General features: G+C 42.3%; 1 protein-coding gene across 2 annotated transcripts in view; it reads left to right on the plus strand.

Moving 5' to 3' along the window:
- Positions 1-26,636, plus strand: part of POLR3E (RNA polymerase III subunit E) — a 205,228-nt gene that overhangs the window by 176,127 nt on the left and 2,465 nt on the right. For both annotated transcript variants that reach the window (XM_069210304.1, XM_069210303.1), the window contains exons 18-20: positions 2,476-2,966; positions 20,296-20,373; positions 23,456-23,581. In XM_069210304.1, coding sequence (XP_069066405.1) covers positions 2,476-2,966; positions 20,296-20,373; positions 23,456-23,581 — 695 coding nt within the window. The remainder of the gene's footprint in view (positions 1-2,475; positions 2,967-20,295; positions 20,374-23,455; positions 23,582-26,636) is intronic.

A 26,636-nucleotide genomic window follows, 5' to 3' on the forward strand; every position in this document is an offset into this window, starting at 1 on the left:
AGTTTCCAGAAATGTCTGTGTTTGGTAGGTTTCCCTATATGGGCGCAAAGCCCGGGACCAAAAACACAGATGCCTGCCTGGTTGTTTTGTGATAGATAATTTTGATGTCTCCACAATACGATTTGGTCAGTGGAATTTGGGGCTCCTGTAAATTGGGGAGCACTCTCTGTGCTTGCCGCTGCATGCACCTGCTCTCTGGGTTGATCTAGCTCGCTATTGTCCTGCTGCACAAAATGTGCTTGCAAAGGGACAGCAAGGCTGTCCTCATCATCTCCCTCAAAATCACTGGAAGAGGAGTTATCGGCTGGGACTCCACCGACTGAAAAATCACTCCCAGAGTCTGTGCATTTGTCCTTTCCCTCAGATGCTTTCTCAGTATCTGCTCTCTCAGTCTCTGATCCTACGTCAGAGTTATCCTCTATAACCCGAATTAGGGCTTGAGCAGCATTTATCCAACAAGACTGCTACTGGCTAAACTGTTGCTCTCAAATGCTAGCCTACGTAGACTGTCACAAAATTGCTGGTGGGCGTATGTGTTTTGCGTGCAACAGTAAAGGTCACCTTACCTTTGCTTCTTCCCTCAATCAGCACATTCTCTCAAGACACTCAAAAAAACCAAAAAAGACACACTATTGCTTCACCTTGTCACATACCAATCGTCACAGTCTTTAGCGCCTCTGGCGCTGAGTCTGACAATCATTATTGGTGGTCCCACTTCCATGACAACCTCCTCGGATTCAGCGGGGGCAGAACCTCCGCCCCTCCAGCCCCCCTCATATCACCCCCCACCCCCCTTGTGTCTAGTGGGGTTTCCTGGTTGCACTGAGATCCATGGCCAGGAAACCATTTCAGGAAGGCCTTGTCTGAAAGGGAAGAATCTCCCCTTTCAACAAAGTCTTCCCGAATGGTGGGGAGGTCCGTTCGGGCCTGTTTTCCCCACCAGAGTAGGAAGCTGCCTTACCTGCTGCTTCCTGCTCCGGTGGGGAAAACAAGTGTGTGAAGTCACAAAGGGGCGGGTGGGGGGGTCAGGGAGAGACATGGAAGCTCTTCTGTGTCTCCCGATGGGGGTTTAAATTAAAAAAAAAAAAAGATCTTTAAAAGGTGATTTTTTTTTTTTTTTTCAAAACCACTCCCTGGTGTCAGCCACTGGTTGTGACCTGCACCAGAGAGGGTGTGCGGGCATCAGACAAAGGCCAACGCCTGCACCTATCGGGTTTAGGAATCTGGATCTCCTCTTGAAGTCACTCTGAGTTATAGGCCTTATTACGGTCATCTTTAGTCCACTCTATAAGATGAATTATCAATTGCATACTAACTGGGATGAGAATAACCAGCAGTCATTGGACAGTTTTCTTTGGCACCTAGTTGTTACTTGGGCACCAGAGTGGGGCATAGTCCCTTCCTTGGTACTGAGTATCACATTTAGTTGGAACAGATGCCCCTGCTTGACTCCAGCAACTCGGACGCTTAGCATGTAGAGTCCTCTCCTCTGAATGTAAGCTTTCAAAAGGAAATAGCAACATCATCTTCCATTTTTTGTACTTGCCCGGAAAATATAATGCAGTTGAATGTTGAAAAAATTACCTCACATCCAGCTCGACTATAATTACCTTTCAGGTTTGCTTACCAACAGTACAGAGCTCAGCGCTACTAATGTAAGGAGATGAACCATGTTAAGTGTTCTGGAATGGCAGCAGAGTGACACTACAGTGGTTTACATAACTCTGCAAATAAATAAATAAACCATTGTGTGACCCTCCTAATTCTAGGGCAGAATGTTTCATTAGACTGGATGTTTGCGATTATACAAAGTACACATTCTCATTTCCATTGTGTTTGAATGACAAACTAGGGGCAAGAGCCTCTTTTGATCACCACCTTCGTGGCTGACTTAGGTACTGTCATAATATCAATTAAAATATTATGCTTGGACAGAAGTGTTTTTCTTTATGGAATTACTTTCTAAACCACATGTCCCAGATCTTTTGGGTGATCATTATTACAATACATAGTGAAGAAAGTTCCCCTCTTTAAAAATACTCGAAAGTATGAAAATGTTCTTATGGATAGATCGACATTCAAGAATCTTACTTAGTCCCTTGGACATCATCTACTTCCTGACCATTTAAATACCTAATATTCTAGTGTAGAACCTACTATGCCACTATCTCCCACTTGAGGTCACGGTATACATAAATGGTTCCCCTAGATTAATTAAAAGGTATATTACGTGGCTCATCAAATGTTGCCCCAATGTATTTTATGTTTAAGTAGACACAAAATGAAGCAGTGTTACAAAAAAGCTCAAGTCGTCCATGGCTGCACCCCATACCTCACTTAGCACCTCATCAAAAAGCATTTTTTATATTGCCTCACCACATCACACTTTCATTTGAATAACCTGTTTACACATATTTCTGCACAGTATTGATCACAGATTAAAAACATTTATTTTTTTGTGTTTTGTCCCTCTAGGACTGCCATTGGTAATTTCAGGAGAACAGAGGATCAGCACCGCTAGAGCGAAATTAAATGAGAACTGTGGGCGGCTGGAAAAGGAGTTGCAAATAAAGAAAGACTTGAATAAAGCAAATGCTGCTTTGATGGAGGATATAGAAATTAAGGAAGAGCCTCTGAGTGAGGATGAAGAACCTATGGACACATCTGCTTCTGGGGATTCTATAAACAATGGGATGGTCAATGGGGTGCACTTAGACGAGAATTTGCACGTTTCGTTGAAAGGCCATTTAACCGGCGGGCACACAGATGCAGTCTCACAAGAACTGAAAGAGTTTGTGAATACAACATTTAAAAAACATTGTGTGTTGTCTTTAAGTGACCTTAAACGGTTGTTTAATCTACACTTAGCCAGCCTACCTCCAGGACACAAGCTCTTCAGTGGAATTTCTGACAAGCGGTTGCAGCAAACAGTTTTGGACATTGGCTGTAAGCAGATTTTAGTGCCTGTGAGTATTTGTTTTCAGTCTGTCTCCTACTTCACATGCTGGTAACGCTTTAGTTGCAATGCATTGTCTTTCTTCTTGTACTTCATTGAATGACAAGTTGGATACACATGGAGAGAGAACAGTTGAAGCATACAATATTTCTCGCGCATAAGAAAATGGTTTGATTTATAGCACAAAAATGTCATCAGGGCTTGTGCATTTCATAACTGCTTCTTCCACAGCTATTTCTCAGATTGATGTTGGGGGATTTAGCTTCACCCATATATTTAATTGTCCATATTTTGTCACAAAAACAGTTTGCTTTGTTGTCACCATTGCTATCAGAAAATGAGGTTTTTAAAGTGTGATCCAAGCGCAAGTTAGTGAGCTTGAGGTAAAGAGATTCTCGGTTTCTCTTTAGCTGACACCAAATTGCAGCTTTCAAAAGTTTGTGATCTAGTTCATTTTCACTTCATTTTTGTAAAGGACAGGGTTTCTATTCCAGGTATAGGAGTAGGGCTTACTTTCTGCTCCATTTCTGCAATAAGGTGAGAAATTGAGATTTGAATGCGCTTTCTCCAAAGGTATCTTTGTTTCATGCAACAAAGGGGGAAATATTCGAGTCCGCGTAATAATACCCAACAAGGCCAGTTTTTGTTATTAGTTTATTACCCTTTATTCACTCTACCTTTAGGCATTTGAGTAACAAGTCGCATATGCAAGGATTCTCTTACAGTGATTTCAATGGGCAGAATTTTACTGACGTTTTGGGAATGTTGGACCAACTCTTTGAGTGAAAACGCTGAAGGATGTGGGACTTCTAAAGAATATTATTCTCCTCTGAATCACTGATCTGGATATCTTTCCTCATCATCAGTGCTAGGTTATTTCTATATTCTTGTAAAGTACTGTATTTTGACAAGCTTGTGTTGTTGCCTACTGACTGGTAAAGAAATGGACCCCATTTTAGTGGTGTATGTGCACAACTGTTTGTGTAGTATGTTCCTATGCTTATTATCTGTTTGTTCCTAGTTCTATTATTTGTTTATTGACCATCCCAATGTTGGCATGTTCCCTGCATCAGTATTTGTCCATGAGAGTTGGCGTAATTTGGCTTAGTGTGTACCTCTAATGGTATGCTGTATGGTTTTGTACAGCATATCATTTACCATTTACACATTACATGTCATCTCTGGAAAGCTTGGTGAGACAGCTCATTAGGTCGAAGCCTCTCAGACAGTGCAGCTGTTGGGTTTGCAGACAACACCTTGGACATTTTGAAAGCTTCCCTGTTTATGTATTCTTTCCGCTATTTACTATTGGCTTTGTGGTTTGTAACTCATATTTGCTTGCTTTCTGTTTGCTGGCTCTATTTGTTTTACGCTGTCCAGCTCGAGTTCGTCCCTTCCCTTGCCCAAACTCAATTTACTGTATTCATCCACAAGTGTTCTATTTCTGTAAACAGTCCTTTTTAAAATCTAGTTCTCATCTTGTCACGCTCGCTGTGCATTCAAAGACAGAGGTCAAATTTCAGCCTCTGTCTTCCGCGGAGCTTGGTGTTTACTTTTCTTTCTCTAACTTCAAAGTGAGAGGATTTAGTGACAATCGTGCTGCCTCTGAGGGAGTGCGTGAGGAAGGCTGTCCAATGTTTTGTTTCTAGCACACAACAAAGTTTAAATGTCTGTAAATGAACTGTGCAAATATTTCAGAATTAGAAAAGCCCAAATGAAGCACATGTTTTGGTAATTCTGAAGAGAAGTGGAAACAAATATTTTAAAACAATCAAAGCAAATTAGTATACTAGGTGATGATACTCCTGCAAATTGTTTGTGCGCTGTATACTTTTATCAGTAAGACTGTAAGTCCAAATGTAATGGTGATTTCAGTTGACGCTGTGGTGTCTGTAATGAAAGTTTGTTGCCACACCATCCATGTTCCATTCAGTCCCACTCCACTCTGCACCACTTTACACTCTGCCACCCCACACTGTTACTGCATTCTACTCTGCACCACGCCACTCTAGGCCTCTTTACTTTGTCAGTGCACTCTACCCACACACTACTGTTTTATGGACTACTACAGTCTTCTCCACTGCACTCTACACCCCCTCCGCTCTGTGCCATTCTACTCTGAAACACTGGACCCTATGCCACAGCACTCTACACCAGTGCACTTTACTCTGTACCACTTCAGTCTATACTAGTGCACTCTATGCCAATCCACTCTATGCCACTGTAATCTACCCTGCACCACTGCACTCCCCGTACACCACCCTGCTCTATGCCACTTCACTCTGCACCACACTACTCCACTCTTCTCTGCACCACATGTCAATGAACTGCACACCACTGCTTTCTTCACCAACTACTCTACACACTACACTCTACTCCAACTACTCCGCACCAGTGCACTCTGCCACTTTATAACACTCTGTGCTCCTATACTCTAGTTTAAACCCCTGCACTACTGCACTCTCTGCCAATCTACTCTGCAGCTCTGCACCCTATACCACTGCAGTATGCCTATACACTCTTCTCTGTACCACTCCACTCTACACCAGTGCACTCTTTGCCAATCCACTCTGTCACTCTGATCAACTCTACACTGTACACCCTATGCTACTGTGCTCTACCATGCACTACTCCTCTTTAATCTGAAACAGTTTACCCTATGCCACTGCAGTCGGCGCCACTGCATTCGGGGCCACTCCTCTCTGCTTTGTGCCGCTACTCTCTACTTTGCACCACTCTTCTCTACACTGTGCCACTCTGCTCTGCGCCACTGTACTCTACGCCACCCTAGTCTACACCAGGGGCGGCTCCTCCATTAGGGCGGAGGAGCGTCACCCCCTCCCTGTCTGCTGTCAGCAGCAGTAGCTGCAAAACCTTTTCAGGAAAACGATACTAAACTGTGTTTATTATTGTTTTCGTGAAAAGGGGCGGGACATAGGGGTGACTAGCATTTGAGGGGAGTGAACAGAGCACTCCCATCAGAACACATGTGTTTGGCCAAACCTTTTCAGGAAAACGATACTAAACTGTGTTTATTATTGTTTTCTTGAAAAGGGGCGGGACATTGGGGTGACTAGCATTTGAGGGGAGTGCACAGGACACTCCCATCAGAGCACGTGTGTTTGGCCAGCTGTCTCAGGCCGGCCAAACACACATGCGCAGGAGGCGCTCTCCAGCCAGGCAACCAAGTTGCTGGGCTTGGCGGAGCATGCAGCGGCTCCTAGTCTGCCTGGGAGTGCTTTGGCTGGACGCTCCCAGCCAATCCTGACGCTGCTTTGAGCAGCGTCAGTATTGGCCACAGAGCAGACTGGGAGCCTGTGCCTGTCTGTCCCGGAGACGAAGCAGAGGAATGGCACGGCGTGGCAGCAGAGAAGGTAAGTGTTTTTTAATTCTTTTTTTAATATTATGTAATGTGTCCCCCCTCCCAATCTGCCGCCCTGCCCCTTTTGTGACCTGAGACTGCTCTTCACCACTGCACTCTCCACTGCACCACATGCCAATGCACTCTACACCACTTCACTCAAGACCAGTACACTCTACCCCAACTACTCTGCACCATTGACTCTGTGCCACTTTACTATACAACACTGTTTGCCACTATACTCTATGCTTTACGCCACGTCACTATACACCACTGCACTTTAAACCACTCTATTCTAAAATGCACCACTGCTCTCTCTGCCACTGCATTCTTCTCTGCACCACTCTATGCCACTACACTTGATGTTATTGCACTCTAACCTGCACCACTCCACTCTATGCCTCTCAACTCTGCAACATTGCATTCTCCGTCACTGAACTCTGTGGCATTCGTATCTGCACAACTGCACTCTATGCTGCGCTCCTGCATTCTACGCCAATGCACTGTACACCACCACACACTGCTACACTGCACTCTGCTCCAACTACTCTGCACCACTGCACTCTATTCCAGTATACTCTACACTGCAACACCCTATGCCACTGCATGCTAAGCCCCTGCACTCAACTCTGCACCAGTCTACTCCTTTTCTACTCTACACCACTGCTCTCTACGCCACTCTGCTCTAAACCACTGCACTCTGTGCCAGTGCACTCAATACCACTTTACTCAAAACCATTGCACTCTGCGCCACTGCACTGTGTGTCACTCTACGCTGCACCACTGGACTTGGACGCTCTGCAACACTGTGCGCTCTGCCTGCTACTCTACACTGCTCAAATCTTCACCACTTCTGCCCTCACCAATGCAGTCTATGCCACTACACTCTACGGCACTTCTTGCCATTTTAATCTATTCTGCACCATTATACTCCACTCCACACCACTCTACTCTATGACACTGCACTCTACCCTCTGCCACACCACTCCAGGCCACTTAACTACTCTGAAGCAATCTGCTTTACACCATGGCACTCTATGCCACTGCAATCTACTCAGCGCCACTCTTCTCTAAGCCACTGCTCTCTATGCCTCGCCATACTACTCTATCATTGCACTCTATGCCAATGCACTCTACCACTTTACTCAAAACCTATCCACTCTACACCACTGCACTCTACTCCAATCTACTCTGCACCACTAAACTTTACGCCACTTTACTCTAGGCCACTCTACTCCACTCTGACATCCCACTCTACAGCACTACACTCTACAATATTCAACTCTGACACTTTACTCCATTAAGCTCAGCTTCACTCTATTCCACTGTCTGCCGCTCTACAACACTACTCCAGTCTGACTCTCAACGCATCTCCCTCCATGCTACTTTACTCCACTCTATTTTAGGACACACAACTCCACTTTATTCCACTCCATTACTCCACTCCACTCTGTGCCACTCCACTCTGACCCTCTGTGCCACTCCAATCTGCGACAATCTACTCCACTTGCTAAAACTCTACTTCACTCAAAGCAACATCCTCTAGGCCACTCCACTCTGCTCTACACCACTCCCTGACACACTAAGCCTCTCCATTCTGACACTCTACACCCTTCTTCTTTACAACACTGTACTCCCTCCATAACACCTCACAATACTCTCCACCACTCCACGACACTGTTCATCCCATTCCACACCACTCTACTTTACCCTACTTTTAGCCATTATGAACAGCAACCCCACTGGTGTAAACATGGTTAAAACATATTGGCAAAGCCAATAGCTCTTGCATAGAGCCCTGTTGACTTTGCCAAGTCTTGTTTCCACAAGTAGTAGTCTGTAGCCAAATTAGCAAAAGGAGTGAAAGATTTTTGTCCATGTTATTTCTCTGAGTCCTTATGCAACGCCTTTAGGATCATGAAAGTCTTATTTGGTTAACAAAGCTGAGGACTAATCTGATAAAAAGTTTTTTGAGGTGCACGCTATTTACAAACTGACTCTGAGCAAATTAATTTAAGGGCCCAGGGCTCATCTTAAAGTGATAAGTCCAAGCTGAGACCTGGGCTCTCCTAGTGTAACTGGGGATGTAAAAATAAGCAAGAAGAGCCACAATACAGTCGGAGGTAAATAAAGTAAGGTCTGAACCAGAGTTGTATAAAAATGAAAAGTAAAATGATATTGTCTTGTATTGTTTGGAGCAAATAAAATAAATATAATACTAATTCATAAAAAAGATTTTTTTAAAGCAATCAAATTCTCCTTATAAGGGTTTCCAGTAGAGAACCATGTATCTCTGTGGGAGGGTGGAAAATTCAGAAAATCTTCCAAGTACTATTACAGATGTTTTAAACGGGACTGGGATATCTTGCAGCCTAAATATTAGGTCGGGCTTGGTGGAAAATGTTCCTGGAGACTTAGAATACAGTCTTGAACTCTAATCATCCAAGCAGAATTGGTTGCCAGATACCTGATCAATCATATATATTTACTTCATTCAGTCGTGCTCTTAAAATACATTACACAAAATTTGAAACCCATTAAAAAAATGTCTCAGTGTGCGCAGAACTGTCCCTTTGTCAAACACTACATTGCAGTTCTTCACTTGCCTCAACAGTTCATCACATGTGACAGTCTTAAACAATCATGTTTAATTAAGTAAAAAAGTGAATACGTGACAAAGTTTTAAAAATTATTCACAATTTAATATCGTCTAGGTCCATGAAAAAGTACAGTTTAAAAAATATACAATTTCCATGATTGACCTTTGTAGTAGATGTTAAACGTCCTAGCTGCCAACATAGATTTGTATCCATTCTTAGCCAGAATATTACAGCTCTCATGATTGGAACTGGAAACGGCATTAAATAGTTAAGAGTTGGTAGAAACTGACGATTTTAAATTCAGATACTTTCAATCTCGACTTAGGTTTTAGCCACAACAATCTTTTTTTATGATATTTTTCCTGCTGTCCCTAAATGACCCTGAAGGCTGTATTATCCAGTCATAGTGTCTTCATCTTTACCTCAATACTTCCTTCAAAGTTACTCTAGTGAATATCCAGGAGATTTATTGTTGATACTTTTTAATGATCTGATCTCTTCAGTTTTACGAGAAAATTATAATGGCGGCATTTCCCTAGAAAAAAATGCGAAGGTAGCCCTAGCTCATTTCTGTTCGCTTCTATCATCGTTGAACGGGGGAGGCCCTGAACCCTCTGTTTTGAAAAGCAGTGAGCAGCCATCAAGCATCAACATTTCACTGCCATTAAAAGAATGGGAACAGCGTTTCCAGCAGTTGTTAGGAATAGTGGACTTAGCGAGAATCCTCCGTACATGTTGTTAGAGCTAAGTAGGCCTCACTAATACTTCCTGCTTCAATCTTGATTTTTCGCCGTTAAAGATTCCAAGATCAATTATTCGAAGATGCCCATCTCTGACATTGGTATTCTTTAAATGTGTGCAATTTTATTCCATCTGCTCACCCCGAGAACGACCTAGCTGCTGTGAGAACTATACTTACTATGCAGGTCCTGTGGTGTTGGATGTACTCGACAAGTACCCTCAGAAAAGAGTGCTTGCAGAAAAAAAATACTATTGGAAAGGTACCTCAGGTGGTGCCTTTTGCCTCTGCAGAGCCAGCAGCACTTCACATGCTGAGGCTTTGGAACCAACACTTTAAAAAATAAATAAAAACGCACTGAATAGTGAGTTACATGCCAAGATCGCCTTTGCCAGCGCAGTGAGACTGGAAAATGGTCAGTCACATGACAGGTTGGCACGACAAAGACTGGTTCACATTCACTCCCATGTCAGACTAGCGACTCCGAGATATTCCTGCTGGTGCACATAGGTTACATGTCTGGATCACCCCTGACAGGCCGCCCTTCACTCCGGGCATGGGATCAGGAGCTTCAGTCATGCCCCAAGCACCCTCACTCGTCGACTGACTGCTACAGCAGTACTTCATTACGTGTTGGAAATGAATTCATTTGACATATTGAAAGCCCTTACCTAAAATTTTTGTTTTACTCTCTCACATTTAATATAATCAGTTCGAGTGTAAACCTTGATGTTTATTAACTTCATTAAGCTACAGAACCCGTGGCTCACCTTGCAGTTAGTTCATTTCTGAAATTCAGTGTTGCGAGCCCACAGCCCGATGTTTTGTAATGGTCTGACCCTACTCTCTGCTTAGAGCTGGTGTTGATGTGCAGTGTTCACTATTAGTGTTTCTAAACAAGGCACAGTACTTTTTTCTTGAGAGTATTGCCTTAGGTCGAACGATACCACATGGTGCTTTTCACCACTAGCCACTCGTGATCGCAAGAGGTACTGTGATACCTGTGAACACAAGAGTACTTGGGCAAAAATGCAAAGTTGTGTAGTAGGGCATGGGTACTTGCACCCGTTGCATTGGTGTGCAGTCCGGTGTGGTTCCTATACAGACTGCTGTAGTAGGTCGGGTTGATTAGGGCACACTTCGAAACCTTAGAAGGAACGTTTCAGCGCCTCCTCGGTGTTTGCCTCAGATGGTTGTTTCTAGCCGTCCATGAAAAGCGTGCTGCACACCGCCTGCGCCAGCAAGACGTTCTTCCGCACTGAGGAAGAGCAGAGCTGCTGGACTTTCTTGTGCCTGCTCAGAATAACTGGCTTCAGCCAACTTTATAGGAAATACATTAGGGAGCTGACGTTTTGAAACGGTCAGATTTTTGAATATTTTAATATTGTTAATTATTGAGAAAATTCGACCTAAAACATCCTGTGTGGTAATGGGAAATGCGCCGGGGCGCCTAGAGTTCCTGGCTTGGGCGCCTTGTTTCAGTCCTGCCTCACTGCTTTTCTTTACCATCTTTCTCCACATCCAAGCAAACCCGAGGATGGAAGTTGCATCATTTCAGGGCTCTGCAATGTTTCGTACTTTTGGTGTCGGTAATCACAAACTTAACGATGTAAGTGTGGCGGTTTTCTTTCCTGTTTGTTTTTTTTAAATATTAAATGGAAGTAATCAGTAGCACATCCGCCACGTATGTTTTGTTTCCCCCCACCTTTATATGGGCTCTTCCTGCTTGACAGTTACCCATAAAACTTAATTAAACATTTTTGTCTCAGTCTCCCAAAATGTCGTCATTCCCGCACCACGTACAACCGGTTGCTTGTACTACATCCTTACACTGGCAGGTTGACTCTGTGAGCGCCCAGTGAATACTCCCCACTGATGATGGTGAAGATCACAAGGCCGCATCCAGATCACACTGACTCAGTCCTTTAAGGATGATGACTTGAGTACCATTGAATGACTTGAGTACCATTGAATGACTTAAGTACCATTGTAGTGTTTAATATTAATGCTTGGTACTTGCTGCACTTACAAATAGCAGAAGCGTAGTATGACGCACTGTATGAAACGTTATTATACCAGACCACATCCCGCCTCTTCCTTGAACGCCATTCCATGCCAATCTGAACTAATTTACCAGCAGGTAGCAGCAAGTAACATTTTTATCAGAAATGGTGAGTAGAACGAAATATTTCCATTTCAGTGCACAGGACAGTATGTGGATGAGTCCCAGGAACAAAGTCACGACACCACATAACACCAAACAATATCTCTCATCACATCATACACCTCACCTACCCTGAAGCATCACATCCCTTTGACAGATCACACATCGTTCCAATGCGTCATCACAACAAACTACACCACAAAATATGTCGCCCATCCCAATTCGCTGGTGTGGAATTCGTAACGCCCGGCCAAATGGTTTCGGGTGAAGAACAAAAGGTTTTCACGACTCGATGGCTGTTCCTCGAGCTCGCAGTGCAGCTGAATAGGCTACCAAGGCAATACATGAATCCATACGTACAATGTCTTCAGCTCGTATATACCATTCAGTATTGCAGAGGCTGTGCTGCTGGGGCGAATTCTGCCATGAAATAAAGTGAGCCCCAAGCTCAGCTTGCAGTACTCGCAGTGATTCCAAAGTAATTAATGTACCCATACTTGCAAAATGGAACAGTTTGTGGCTGTTGCTACTGCTCCTTGATTACATGCTGATAGACGCAGTGATTGGAAAGAAGGAGTAGCCTCCCACCTCTCAGGTCATGTCCCAAAGATCTGCCTCTCTGAGCTGAAAAACGTGAGGCTGGCAGAGCCGATATAGTGATTAGAACAAGCCAATCAGTGCTAGTGTTGTCACCTTAGCAAAGAAGAGAACTGTGACCTACTTCCTTCCTCGATTATCCTTAGCAGAGTGTCCTGACAGTGACCTACTGCTAGAGAATACATGTTGTTCAAGCAATGACTCCGTATCACATCAAAACTTTAAGTTTTTCAGTGTTGAGTAGCCCTGAAGGTAATAGCCTCCAAATAATGTAAGCAGCATACGTGGTTATTTGCTCTCCAAAAAAAAGCTGCATAAATGCTTGTAGGGTGAAAAAATGACAAAGGCTGCAGATCGAGTTGAACTAGTGCATTAAAAAAACACTTTAAAATACACTTTCTCGTGGTCTCAAGCACATCTTTTCATCTTTTGTAGAATGCTATCCACTGCCCAGCATACCAAGCTGCAGACCGAGAGTCCACACTGTACAATAAACCCATCTAACACGATACATACCCTACTACACAATAAACCCACAGAACACAGTGCGACTCTAACACCACATCGCTCCATGCCACTCATAACACTATAACACACCATAGAATACCACCACTAACTGTACTATTAAACCAATCAGGGTATTTATTGGTTATCACTAATTTTGGTCAGCTGTCACTTGAGCACAGACGAGCCCCTCTTATGAGGGCTCTTTTTCTCCTGGGTCACAAGGACCTTGTCAGGCACCCAGGTTTGGGGCTGTCATATGTTCATATGTCTGGGAAAACATCACTGGAATAAGTGCTGATAACAGGCTAAACTGCTCGTAGTCCCTTCTCGTAAGAAGGCAGATGCACCCAAGACCGCACCAATCAGTTGTAGTATTACCAGGACCCTAATGACATTGATGCTCACAACACACCTAAACAGCAACCCCATGACACAACATCCATTGTTATCTCTGCGTACTTTGACTGGTATGTCACTGGTCTTAAACTAGCCCCCCCCCCCTTTTTTTTTTTTTAGACTTCTCTGGTGATAGCCCACTATCTGAAGCTAGTTGGAAGGGTTACAGAAAGCTGGTGGTGAAGACTCCCATCAACCAATCGTGGACAGGTGCAAGAAATAAACACTAGTTTGGTAGTGCAAACCCATGCAGCACAATGAAGTTACACACAAACAAACCATGGATTGAGGTGTAGGGCCAGGAGATCTAATCCCCCATAGGAAAACCCTCCAGTTTTGTGCAAGCTCCCACCAGGTTGATAACACCCAAACCCTCCAGCCGTGGTTTAGTCTCCCTTGGCCCTGACCCGGAGGAGCATCCATTCAAAGTTTTTAAATATCTTATAATCGACCACTAGTTTCCTTAGTGGCATGCTTTGTCATAGAGTCCTCACCCAGGCGCCTATTGTGTCTCGACTGACTCGACCTTCATCCTTCAAGGAAGCTATTTCTGTGCAAGAGAGCGATCTTAATTCAAAATAACCTAGTGTCACCCTATGGAAAAATATTAATTTAGTCATAGGGTTCCCTGGTAAAATTAAACCCCAAAAGTGATGCCATTAGAGATCAGTTGTCTCTCATGTTTGGGTCTACATGTTTCAGCCATTTAGTTGCTTGGAAAGATCAGTCTGCTTTCTTCAGGACTAAATATACGATCCCTTTAGTATTCCAGTGGGTGATGTCAGTCTGTATTCGATTCCCTCTTAATTTTAAGTAATCTTAACACCAGGGCTTTCACGCTTTTTAATGCATGCTACACATACATACCAGTTCAGTATATGCAGGAACAAGAAAGGCACAGAATTTTTCCTCTTATCAAGTCTCCAAGGTTTTACACCTTACAACATACAGTGAGCCCTGCGCACGAAAACTAACTCCTTGTTCGGTGTGATGTTGTGAATTCAAAGTACACATTCCAGGCCTCGAAAAATCACAAATATGTTACTGGGCCTACAGGTCGCGTAACTTGAATAATCTACTCGATCTAACTGCATGCAGTGTACTTGACCCGTAAACTGGTCTCAAATTGTGTAATCCTAGGTAAATATTTTATTTTACAGAGCTGCCTTTTTGTTCATTTTCATTGAGTGCACCTTCAAATATGTCAGTTCAGAATTTCTGCTGTACAAAAAACATGTCTGATCAAATAGAATTAACGTTTGCTCTGTGTATTATAAGACTCTAAACAACAATTAGGGTACACATGATCCCTAGCATTGCCCTTAGTGCAGGGGCAGGAGTGTTTCTCAGGTCATGTTTAAACACTCACTTTTAATGAATAAATTACTAAAGCTTGATGTGCTAGCACACTGTCATTTACAGACGGTAAATTTCCCATTGAAATGACCAAAACCTTTCCCCCTAACATGCAGCTTTACTACTAAACCTCATTAAAAGTAATCTATGAAAACTGTCAGAAAACTTTTATCATTTGTACATCACCAAGTAAAGGGTTCTGATTTGTTTTCATCCTGTGAAAATATTTTTGTTTATGCAGTTGACTTATTAGCTTTTTAAATGTTGTGTGTTAGGGAAATCTGATACCTTATAGCCTTTCATTTCACACTCTTTGTACGGGAGGTCAGACAGTTCACTGTACAAAATGCTGGATCAATACAGTCAGAAGAAAACTGACTTCTGACCTCTTTCTCTGAACACAGAGCAAATGTGACAGGATAAAAAGATGATTTAAAGGTATTTTATTGCTCCTTCACTTTGAGTGAACAGAACACTTGCCGTTTGTCACCTCACCAGAACAGGCAAGTAGGTTCCAAATTTAGCTCGCCCTGATAAAGTCTGACTTGCCACAGCGAGTGGGCGAGTAGATGTCTTGAGGCCTGCATTCAAGTGTCCATATCGGTGGCAACAAATCACTGTTTTTGTGTTGTTAAGGCCTAGCACGCAGATCATATGCTTATTAAAACATCTATCTAGTAGCATTATTTTTGTTATGCACTTGCCCGTTTTTGAGCTGGCTGACAGCCGTCGGCTTTAGAGGTGGACTGACCTTCTAAGGGGCATGAATAGTACCCAATGTGTCTTTAATAACGCAACATGGTGTAAAAGTGCATTTACACTCGGAGGCAACCTGAGTTATGTACTTGTTAGGCAGATTGCTCTGGGTCCTTCGAAAATTACAGGTGGGCGGACCTTGTTGTCAGTCACTAATATAGACGCAGATTGTAATCAAAAGTCAGTACGAGAAAATCAAATAACCCCTTCTAAAACATACCCCTAATATGTTCCTCTCTCGCTTATTTTGTCAAAGTCTGACATCCAGCTGTCTTCCTAGTCGGGTCCTCTCTTTCCTGAATCTTACTGATAAAACATTGTTCTCTGCTATTTCAAGCATATTCGCTTCCCAGTTGTGTGCTTTGTCACGTCGGCGTCAAAGTACTGACATCATACGTATCACTTGATGGTTTCTACCGGAGTAATTTTGTTTACAGATCGTTGTCGTTTTGAGAAGTCTGTGACCCGATCTGGGGTTTCCAATTGTTTAGCCATTCTGTCATATAGGGACACCTTTCATTTCCAGTAGATGTGTGTAGAACAATTGCTAATGGTACTGGTGAGTGTTGTGAGTGTATGTATGTAAGCTTTCTCCATCATTACTCTGGGTGTATGCCATCAGTGCTATTCCTGGCATATAGAAAATTTCTCCTACGTTTTACATTCTTGCATAGATGAGAATAACCTTAGACGGAGGGAGATGATGCACACTGTACACAAGCTGCTGACCCCACTTCATATGTGTCTTAAGCAGGTTGATTTGTATAGTCCCCCCCCCCTTCAATTAGTTCCAAGCATGTCATTGACGGCATTCAGATTGAATTTGTTAAGCAGACGCTTCTGAATGGTGAGGGGGAGAGTTTCAACTGTCGCAAACAAAGAAGGCAAGAGGCTCAAAATTCCATTGGATGGCCCATTATGCCATTCACCCACCGGCTCACTTCAGTGTAGTTTTTATGGCCCTTCGTGTGGGCAAGTGGGTGTAGGCCCCTAATTTCTATTACCTTCACCCCCCTCAAAGACTCTTTAATCTGCTCTTTGGTGGCAAGGTCATCTTTGATATGAATAATGTCGAGACACATAACGATTGCGGACGAGAACAATGTCTACAGAATGTCTTTTTGGTTGTTTTCTAAAGGTCATCAGCATGCATAGGCAGAAAACCCAAAATGTCTTTTTTTTTATATTTTTTTTTATGCATTTCGTGGCTTTGCAGACCATAGACTGTGTGAAAATATTCAGGTAATACTTGAAAAACCATCTGCTAAAAAGTAAAATGGTCTCCATTCATTCATACTTTTAACTCCGAATATCATCCAACCCTAACATCTGTGAGGTTGAGTGTGTCCCTCCACCATTCGAGGTAGTGCTTACTTCTTCTTCCTCATCTCATGCACAGATCTTTCCTTAACTGCACTTGGTTTCTTAGGACCTTTCATTTGGAATGAAGAAGCTCATTGACCTGTGAGCCTAAAAGAAGTCTCTCCATACATATAACTTTTTCTTCGGAGGCCTTACTGTGGGAATTGCAGATCTTTTATGGACCTCTGGTGCTTCTACATATTCTGAAGTTGCGATTCATTACGGCTTCTAGCATAGTCTAATTTTACAATTATGTAAAAAAAAAGAGAAAGTACACCCTCTTAAGATTCTGTGGTTTTACATTTTAGGACATAGCTGACCTTCATCTAGTCCTCACCAAATCCTAACATTCGACAAATCTCGCCACAGGTTATAAATAACGCATGCATTTCTCAATTTGTCACTATCTATTATACAAAAATCGACCAGCATTCAGTAGCCCTGTGTCAAAAAGTGCACACCATGATTCAATAAAAAATGGAACCTTCTCGATCAGCTGTAACTTGAAATTAATGTTTTATGTACAAGTTTGCCTCTTTCAATGTCTGAAGTCTGGCCAACTCCCCTTTGTCTGTGATTTTTAAGGGCATTCATCTATATATAGCTCTCTTTAAGCCCTACCACACAATCTCAATGGTGTTGAGATCTAGACTTTGTGTTGGTCGTTTCAAAATTCTGATTCTTTTCTTTTCAGACATTAATATAGAGATTTGCAGGTTTGTTTTGGCTCGCTGTGTTACATTATACGTGTTCTGCTAGGCTTTAGTTTTTTACTGGATAGTCTCACACTTTGCTCTAGAATACACAGGCATATAGAAGTGTATTAAGAGGTATCCTGGCCTTGCAGCTGAGAGTATTCCCAAATTTTCTTCCTTTTACTGCCATTCTTTACTGACGGTATGTGGTACTTTTAGTGCTACTAGTGTTTGGTTTTTGCTAACATGTTGTACATTACAAGCACACAAAAGCACTTTGTTCTCATGTGTCCAGAGGATATTGTTCCAGAAGTGTTATGGTTCACTTAGGTGGTGTTTGGCAAACCTAAGCCTCACAGCAATGCATTTTTGGCAGTGGGGTGGGGAGGGAGGTCATTTTCCGGTATACTCGTTAAAAAAAGCTGTTCTTGTGTAGTCTTTTCTCATTGGTAGTCATGAAATCCTCTGTTTACAGTATTGACAGATGGCTGCAGATCCATTAATGTAGATTTGGGTTCTTTTTAGTCTGTAGGGCCATTATGCTGTCTGATCTTTGGGTGAACTTACAGGGATGCCAACTCCAGAGTAGGTTGACAGCTGTTTTGAAAATTCATTATTTGTAAATTCTTTCTCACTGTGGAATGATGGCCTTAGTATTGTCTGGGAATGCCTCATGACCTGCCTAAACTGAGCAGCAAAAATTATTTCTCTGAGACCGTCGCAAATATCTTTTTAATTGGACATGATTTGTTATGACAAACCCGAATCCTCTAGTTCAAAATGGCCAACTCCCAAACAGAGAAAACTGACAACAATGCTAATGGCCTTAGCCCCTAACTTTAAATTAAAATATATCTCACAAGAGAATGCCATAAAAGTGTTACCAAGGACTTACGGCCAGCAGATTTAAATGACCTGGTTCATTAACTTGGCCGCTTCTTTGAAGCCAGTATATCTCTACTGGGTGTTCTTGGAGCACGCCAAAGCTAGTGTTGCTCAGTAAAATACCATAAGTAGTGTCACTCAATGTGACCTCTTGGGTTTGCAAAGATTCTGTCAGAACAGTTTTCAAAAATGTTCAAGGAAGTCCTAACAAATCAATTGGGCGTGTGCAATGAGTCTCAAAAGGATATGCATTCATCTTCTCTCTCAGTTACATACATCGTCCATATCAACAGTGTACTAGAACTTGGTCTGATGTGAAAAAGCTCCCCCACAAAGATGGCAGAAACTTATTTCACAAGGGTTCCATTTGGCAAGCAAAGAGCATAAATATCAGTTTCACAAAGATGGCAACCACACTCAATGAAGCCACAAACAATGCCTTTGACTTGGACTTGCAGTTTAACCCGGTTCATTTCTGAGACCTAAATTCCAGGCAGATGTGTACCTCTTCTGACACAGAAAAAACTGAGCACAAAAAAAAGAACAAAACTGTCATCTTCGGTACAAATGTTATCTGTTATGACTGCTTATATTTCACAAATCCCAGCAGAGTGCTTTGTCTACGTGTTCCAAGGAGAAGTCACCTTTTCCCATTTACTACTGGCCCTTATCTTGGTGATGGAAAAGGTCTCTTTGGGTAACTGTTGACTCCTGATAGATACAAGTTTATTCTTAGAATGTCTACCTGAGTGGCACCCACAGGAGCTCACTCACTTTTTTTTGTGTTTAAGTAAAAATGTTCCTCTCTTCCACCCAGAATCGTAGTGGAATTTAAATGTTGTCCTTTCGGCACATAAATATTTAAAAATGTGCAGCAGTATTTGCAATTTTGTTGAGCACAAAATGAAATAGGGGAGCAAACCCTATAAATCTAATGAAGCAACAGCCTTTGCTTGTTTGTGCCACATTGAGCTTCAGGGTGTAGAGGGGCTTCAGTGAGTGCCAGGGACACTCAGGCTACCTACTTTCGTGCAGAGATTCGGCTGCTCAGGCCCACTATCATTTTCACTTATTTAGCCTTGCAATATATTAGTCTCTCAGTTAGTGCCAGAATCATTGGAAGTTTATATTCATTAGTGTTGTTGTCACCCCACACTCGCCCAAGTCATTCCTCTTTTTCTGTTGTTACTGCATGCCTTTTCTCACAGATAGCAAATGGGTGGGACATTTTCAACATCTAGGAAAATGTCCAAATTCTTCTCATTTTATCAGACTGTCTCTACTTGCAAGGCTTTTGAACCTGTAGCCTTTAGACAAGTTGGTTTGCTGAGTGAGCGAGCTTCAGGGTGGCCTAAGTGTTCAGTTTTTATTTAAAGTACTTTGAGTTTGGCGAATGCAATACCATCGCAAATGTGGCTGACATCACTCTCCCCGTAATCAAAGTGCATTATAGGCTGTGACACTTGTAATACAGCGGACAGTATGTCTGCCAAGTTTTGAGGGTGCATCCCATCTGTCTAAATAAGGCCACTAGTTTCTAGGACAAAGCATAATGACATTCAGCCATGCCTGAAATGGACTTCACATACACGAGAAAAGGTGGGGGCACAAATGTCTATGTGGATGAGTCTTATGTATTCTATGCTATGTGCACTCTAATACATTGAGATTTTTATTATGTTTGACTTCAAATTTGTTTGGTATGTAAAAGTTTTATTAACACTATATAAAATCTCTGCAATATTTAAGTGCGAGCAGTTGCAGGAGTATTGCTGCAAAATGTTACAGATAATGCTGAAAGCTGAAAGTAACTGCTGAATGGTATTTTAAAAATATGTACACTTATGTACAGCAATATAATATATGTTAGTTGTAGTTACAGTAAAACCTAAGAATTATTTATTCTTTGTTTTAATTTTAGTTTCCTACACATTATGCTGTTGGACCAGATGAACAAAAGGTTTTTGCACTTTGGGAATTTGGTGATGTATATGATCAGGTAAAATGGAAATACCTAATTGACTCAATTGAGCGCAGTATATATATATATTTTCTTTTTGTCGGCGTTTTGTGTTTTCAATAGATGGATATACTGGCCTACTTTCACACGATCTGATTAGGTGTTGCCCTAGAATTGATGGTTTTCAATTAGCAATTTGGTCACTGAAACTCCGATAAATCCTAGATATTACCGTTTGCATTGTTTGTTCTGTTGTATCGCACACTTAATCCATTCCCAACTCATTATTTCATCCTTACCCTGTACATATCCATTACAAGGGCACAGTTAATTGCTTTCATTCCTCTTCTTGTCAATTTTGTTTATGATAATAACTAGTGGATAAAATGTAGCTCTCTTGGATTACCAGGTGTTACTAGGCAACTTTGGTTTGGAAGTTGTACCTTGTGAGTCATAAAGTATGGAACCCTGGAATGCACTATAGACTCTTCCTACCAGTGGTGAAAAAATGATGTGCAGAGTTTATTTTTTTTCATCTGAACTTGTGGTATTTGCTCAGGGTGCATTCCGTTCCATTGATTTTTGATTTGTGTGTGCAATTACCGATGAGAACCAGCTACATGCAGTTCAGTCTTGGTACGGCTCCAAAAGGAACTGCCCAGCTCAAAGTGGCACGCCCTGTCTCCTCTTATTGGGAATGCAAGTATCTCCATGCTCCAGTTTTGATCTTTTTGGGCCTCATTGGAGAGCTGTAGCACAAGTCGCAGTGGCACAGCAACAGTACCCGCACCTGCCACTATTCACACACTGCAGAGGGTGATTTACTTCGACTACAAAAAAGTAATTGATGGAAATAGTTGCTGTGCCATAGGAGTTAAGTTGCAGCTGACGTACGAGGCTGGTAATGTCTATTACTTTGTGTTCCTATACAGGTCGGACTTGGCCAGGCTGCTCGGGCTGTCCCTTTTTGGCCATGCAAAGAATTATTTAATGTGTTTAGTCAATGTCTGTGGTTCCAGAGTGAGCACACATCAGTAGACAGGAGTGTAGCCCTGAATAATTACCAGTGGCTGAGGTTAATTCAAGCATTTTTTAAATATCTTTTTTATTTTCCTTCTGCGGGTAGTAGGTGAGGGTTTTTGCATGTCTGTTTCTGTACTCATTTCAGTTTAGTGCCACCACTGGACTATCCATCATTGGCTCTAGATCTTTCAAAGCTAGTCTTCATCCACTTTATTGGGAACTTCTTACATTGGCTATTTTCCTTTGGTAAGTAAGATTGATACAGAACCTAAACCGCCCGCTTTTCTTTGACCCCTTTGTACCACATAGTTTTTACCTAGTGTTTACTTGCAGAGGGGACCTAGAGGAGTCAGTGTCTCTTTTGTCTGTCTCTATTATCTCCATTCAGGGGTCTTTTGACTTGAATAAGAAATCAGTCCTTGTATGCCTGGCTCCTGGGTGATCGAGAGACTCACCAAGTTCTTGCTTGTTCCTCTTCTAGGCCCACATACTTGGGGACGAATACACTTAATCCATTAAAATGGGTTCACCAACCCTTTCAATTACTATTCTACTCCCACTCTTTCCATACATTTATTTCAAGCATGTCTCTATTGAGTCAGAAGTATGACAGAGCACCACATAGAAACATTTCTAACCTGATGCTCTTAATATAAAGGGAAGCCTTTAATGTTATCTGCCAGGACGACTTTACCATGTTACAGTTCTCTTTTCTAGTATAGGGCCTTTTCCGGCTATTTCAGTTGCCATTGCCTCTGTGATGAGCCTTACAGTCTCATTAATTCTTATTTACTGCTAAGCCCCCTTCTTCTGCCACTTACGACAGTAGGGCCTCTACATCATAGATTAGGCCACCTTAATACCCACAGCATCTTCTAGTACTGCTGGAAAATCGTAGGTTGGTGAGCCCTATTCTTCTTACATCTTATCCATGAGAGTCCATGTTCCATACCTGTGCTGCTTACAGAGCTTTTTTAACCTCTTCTGAAATTATTTTTTATCGAAAAAACACTTCTGGCACCCATGACCAAATCAGTCTAAAATATGTTTTCTCAGTCTGCTGCTATTTCAGATGTTTTGCCAGCATCTGATACTTAAAATAATTTCCAGCCATATTTTTTTAAGGATCTCATACTTTCAGGGATCTTTGGTCAGCCGATTAATTATAATTAATCTTCCTTATCTGTCCCTTCTTAAGACTTTGGCAAACAAACACAAATGATGGACGGTATGCGGAACCAATCAAACATTCACCCCCAGTCACAGATCTGGGTTTAATCCATCAATTATTTTGCTCTCCATGCCACCATAGTTTGGACCCAGCCATATGCAAATCAGTCTTGACTCTGTTCCCCATGGGAACAGTCCAGCCCGAACTGCCAGACTAGCTTGAATCCAGTGGCATAGTGAGCCCGGGACCCACGCCTGGGCATACCCAGCGCACCCTATGTTCTGTGTAACAAATTTTATATATATATATATATATATATATATATATATATAAACACACTAACTGAAGGCTAGCAATTAGTATGTTATACTTCCTATTTTTTTGCAAGTGGGGAAAACGTGATTGAATTGACGAAGCATAGCAGTCATTCTTTAAACACTGATATATCTTTTTTTTGTTGTTGCTAAGTTTTGCTTGCATGTCTGCTAGTTCATTTTTCTCTCCCTGATGAATGCAGCCGCAAGCCTGCGCTGGTTGACTCTGGAATGCATGCACGAGCAATGTGTAATCTGGCACTGGTGGAGGCACAGAACAGCAAACATGCCCATGGCAGAGGCGTTATCACATTTATTAAAAAAATAAAAGTCCAGACTGCAGTTAAAGGTGCAGGAGGGCTACTGAGGATCACGTTCTCCAACTGAGATACTGCCAAGTCTACACCGCATCTATGCAGATTTGGAGAAAACCTCCCGAATGAATGGGCTGCGTTCCCCTCCCCTCCCCTCCCAACCCCTTACCCCCCATATTATAACTGATTTGCTCAAATGTTTTACAGGCAGTACTTTGGAAGCTTTGTTGAAAACATTCTTTGTTCATGAGTATTATATTTGGGTATTCTAATTCGCTGCTAATTTCAATTTCCTGCAGCATCGTCAGATTTTGTTTGAGCTGTTTACTAAAAACTATCGGGTGCGAAGAAACGTCATCCAGGCCCGGCTGACCCAAGAGTTTGGAGAGGATTTGAGCAAGCAGTCGGTGGATAAAGTGTTAAAGGTAAGCGGACTCTATTAGGGCACAGAAAACCGGCTTGGGCACCAAAATAAAAGTCGCTCCTGTTCGTGAATCAGGTAACTAAAAAGTGGCCCATATGTGCAAGTTTTGAGCTTGTGAAGACATCCTGTACAAGTGTTTTGTAAAGAATGAAAGACAGCATGTATTTGACCTTCCTGAAGGCAACGTTTTTTTAATATCCGGGATATCAACATTAAAAACCGTTCGAGCAGACCATAAAACATTGCCACAGACGGACACCAAACTGTCCTGTCGGAGCGGTCCGTCAGGCACTACCTGACTGACCTATAGACCAGTCCGACCCACGACGGAATTAAAAGTTACAACCTTTCTGTTTAGTGTATGGAGGTTCGAGATCACATCAAGTTCGAATCTGGTGCAGGTAAGCGTGAGCAGCGGGTGCCGTCCCTGGTTCCCCTGCAAGTGCTCACTCTGCACTATGGGTGGTCTCATGGGTCGTGCAGCGAAGGTTAGTGACAGAGGAGCAAAGCAACATGAAAATATTGAGGGCTGTCTCCACCCTGATCTAGAGATTCCGAGCAACACAAACCGACGAACTCCGTGTCAGTCTTCCTGAGGTTGTGTCCTGAGAATCTGGAACACACTTCACATGAGCATTGCCTTTCCCCTGTTATGTCTTAGAAAAATCTCATAAAAACGACTTTTTAGAAATACCTCCCGATTATTCGGTCTGTTGTATACAAAAGGTTAATTGGCGATTCCTCTGGGATTATTTCATTGCAGGCTGAAACTGCAATATGTAATCTCTTCCTTCCTTACTGTTGTGGCGCAGCCGGTAAGGGTCATCCCAAAACCACGCCCTCTTACAGTGACGGTTCTGTAGTTCCGCCCCCAACCCTGAATTCTCTTCCTCCATCTAAGGCTGCGCCCTCTAGGGATTTACCTTTCCAGACGCCGCACTCCTTGCCACTTGCATCTTTAATGCGTATTTTGGATTTGTTAATCTACGTGCTACAGTGAAGAGGCGTGCGACCACCGCAGGTGTACCTCTGTCCCACCATAGCCATTTCATTACTTTTTCATTGATTTATCTTCAGCCCGGTGTGTTCAGTATGTTATTATTGCCATATAATTGATGGCTAGACCATCTTTTATCACTCTAACATACATTGATATCGATGAACACCCCTCTGGCCCCACTTAGCTCCTGCCTTCAAACCCACTGATTAAATATATATTTAGAAAATGCACTACCAGTAAACTACATACTCCTGGAAAGACAGGATAACTGCCTATAATGACATGTAGTATTCTTAAAGTACACTTGGGCTCTTCTGCCTTTGGTTGTCCCCTTGTCGTTATTGGCTATGAATGTGCACCTGTTTTTAATATACTGCCTAATTGTTTAATACCTACTTTGGAATTTCACTTGTACGATTTTTAAATAACAAAGATTGAGAGCTTTGCTCTTTGATGATATACTGGACATATGTATGTTCCTTTAGTTTAAATGTAAACGTTTGCCTAGAAGTGTAGGTCAAAGGAATACCTTTATGTCCGTGCTATTTTTGCTCATGTTTTGCACTTTCTGAGACCTTTATAAGATTCGATAAGAGTAATCTCACGCAATATACCTCGCGCTTTGCAACCCAGGATTGGATAAACCGGTTTTCCGAGATTTGGGTCTGTATGATGTTTTCAGCACAGTATTTTTGTACTGTCCTATCATTTAACATTGATGACAGGTACATTCTAGTAGTTCTTTCTCCCAGGATACCTTCAGTCAACTCAGTCATTTTAGCTGGCCCTTAGTTAGCTGCGAGCAGTTAGCCAAAGTTATTTATTTGTCTCAGACATACCACTATTGCTTTAAGACCCTTTCTGCACCGGAAGTTATCTTAATTGATATGCTTGCTGTGGGAGTTTGGTAACGCATTTCTTTACCTGGCCATTTTGAGGAGACTTTTCATAAGCACATGCTTATCTTTATTCATTCCACCTGAACCCCAAGCCTCTGTAGAGTATGTACCCATCTGCTCACGGATATACAGAAATCATCATCTTGATAGATCAGACATTAAATAGCTGAGGTTCCTTTCAGTTTTCTTATGTCTTTGGGCTCTTCTCACATCCAGTGCTTCCTCCACTCTGGTATGACAATTGATGGAGCTAAGAAAGGGGCTGCTAGTACGTTTCGGTTGCCTTTTGGGGGCATACACAAGATGCTAATATGTTTCTCCAGTATGGAACCTGAGTGTAGTGAGATGCCGCAGGATCTGGTAAATGCTGAAGGGAGTTTGCGCTTCAGCGAGGGGTGTGATAATAACTGTGCTACAAACATGGGTAAAGCATTCCTTTAAAAGGAAAAAAAAAAAGTACTTAAAGCATTAATCACCTCCTGAAGTATTTTCCATAGCACACGATTAAAAAAAAAAACCTCAATAAGCCATGTTTTGGATCCAAATTACATTAATATTGATAGGGTTACCACCTCCTGCAACAAGTATTTTGTGAAACTTTTCACAAACACTAATGTTAAGCACCCTTGCCCACTAGCTTCAATAGGTACAATCCGCTCTGTTTAGATCTCCACTGGTAATTTCATCTATGGGACTGTGTCCATGCAGGTTTCTTCCTTCTTGTTCATCATGTTCAATCCCTCTTTGTTGTCGACACTGGAGGACTGCCTGTGTCCATTCATTTGATTCTATTTAGAATTGAAGGACCTGTGTTCATTCCTATAATTGCTTTCAACCCCAGCATTTGGCTGCATTGTGCATTCCCATAGCAGTCAGCGATAACCAGGTGCATGGCTCAAGCAGTGTGAACAGTTAGGACCCACGTTTGAACTCCATGTTTGCTAGTGTGTAGTAGTCAACTGACTTAACTTTAAGAATAGATTTAACTGTAACCTGGTCTGTGTACCCACATACACTACCAGACCACTTAACTGTTTAACCAAGAGCAAAATTCCACTCTTGCTTGGTAGAAGCTTCCAAATCATCCAACACTGTGTATCCACCTTGCAGTTGTGTGAATGAAAGCAGCACATGACAACCTTTCCAAAGAAATAAAG

The sequence above is a fragment of the Pleurodeles waltl genome, chromosome 10 (assembly GCF_031143425.1).
Source record: "Pleurodeles waltl isolate 20211129_DDA chromosome 10, aPleWal1.hap1.20221129, whole genome shotgun sequence".
Taxonomy (NCBI): Eukaryota; Metazoa; Chordata; class Amphibia; order Caudata; family Salamandridae; genus Pleurodeles; species Pleurodeles waltl.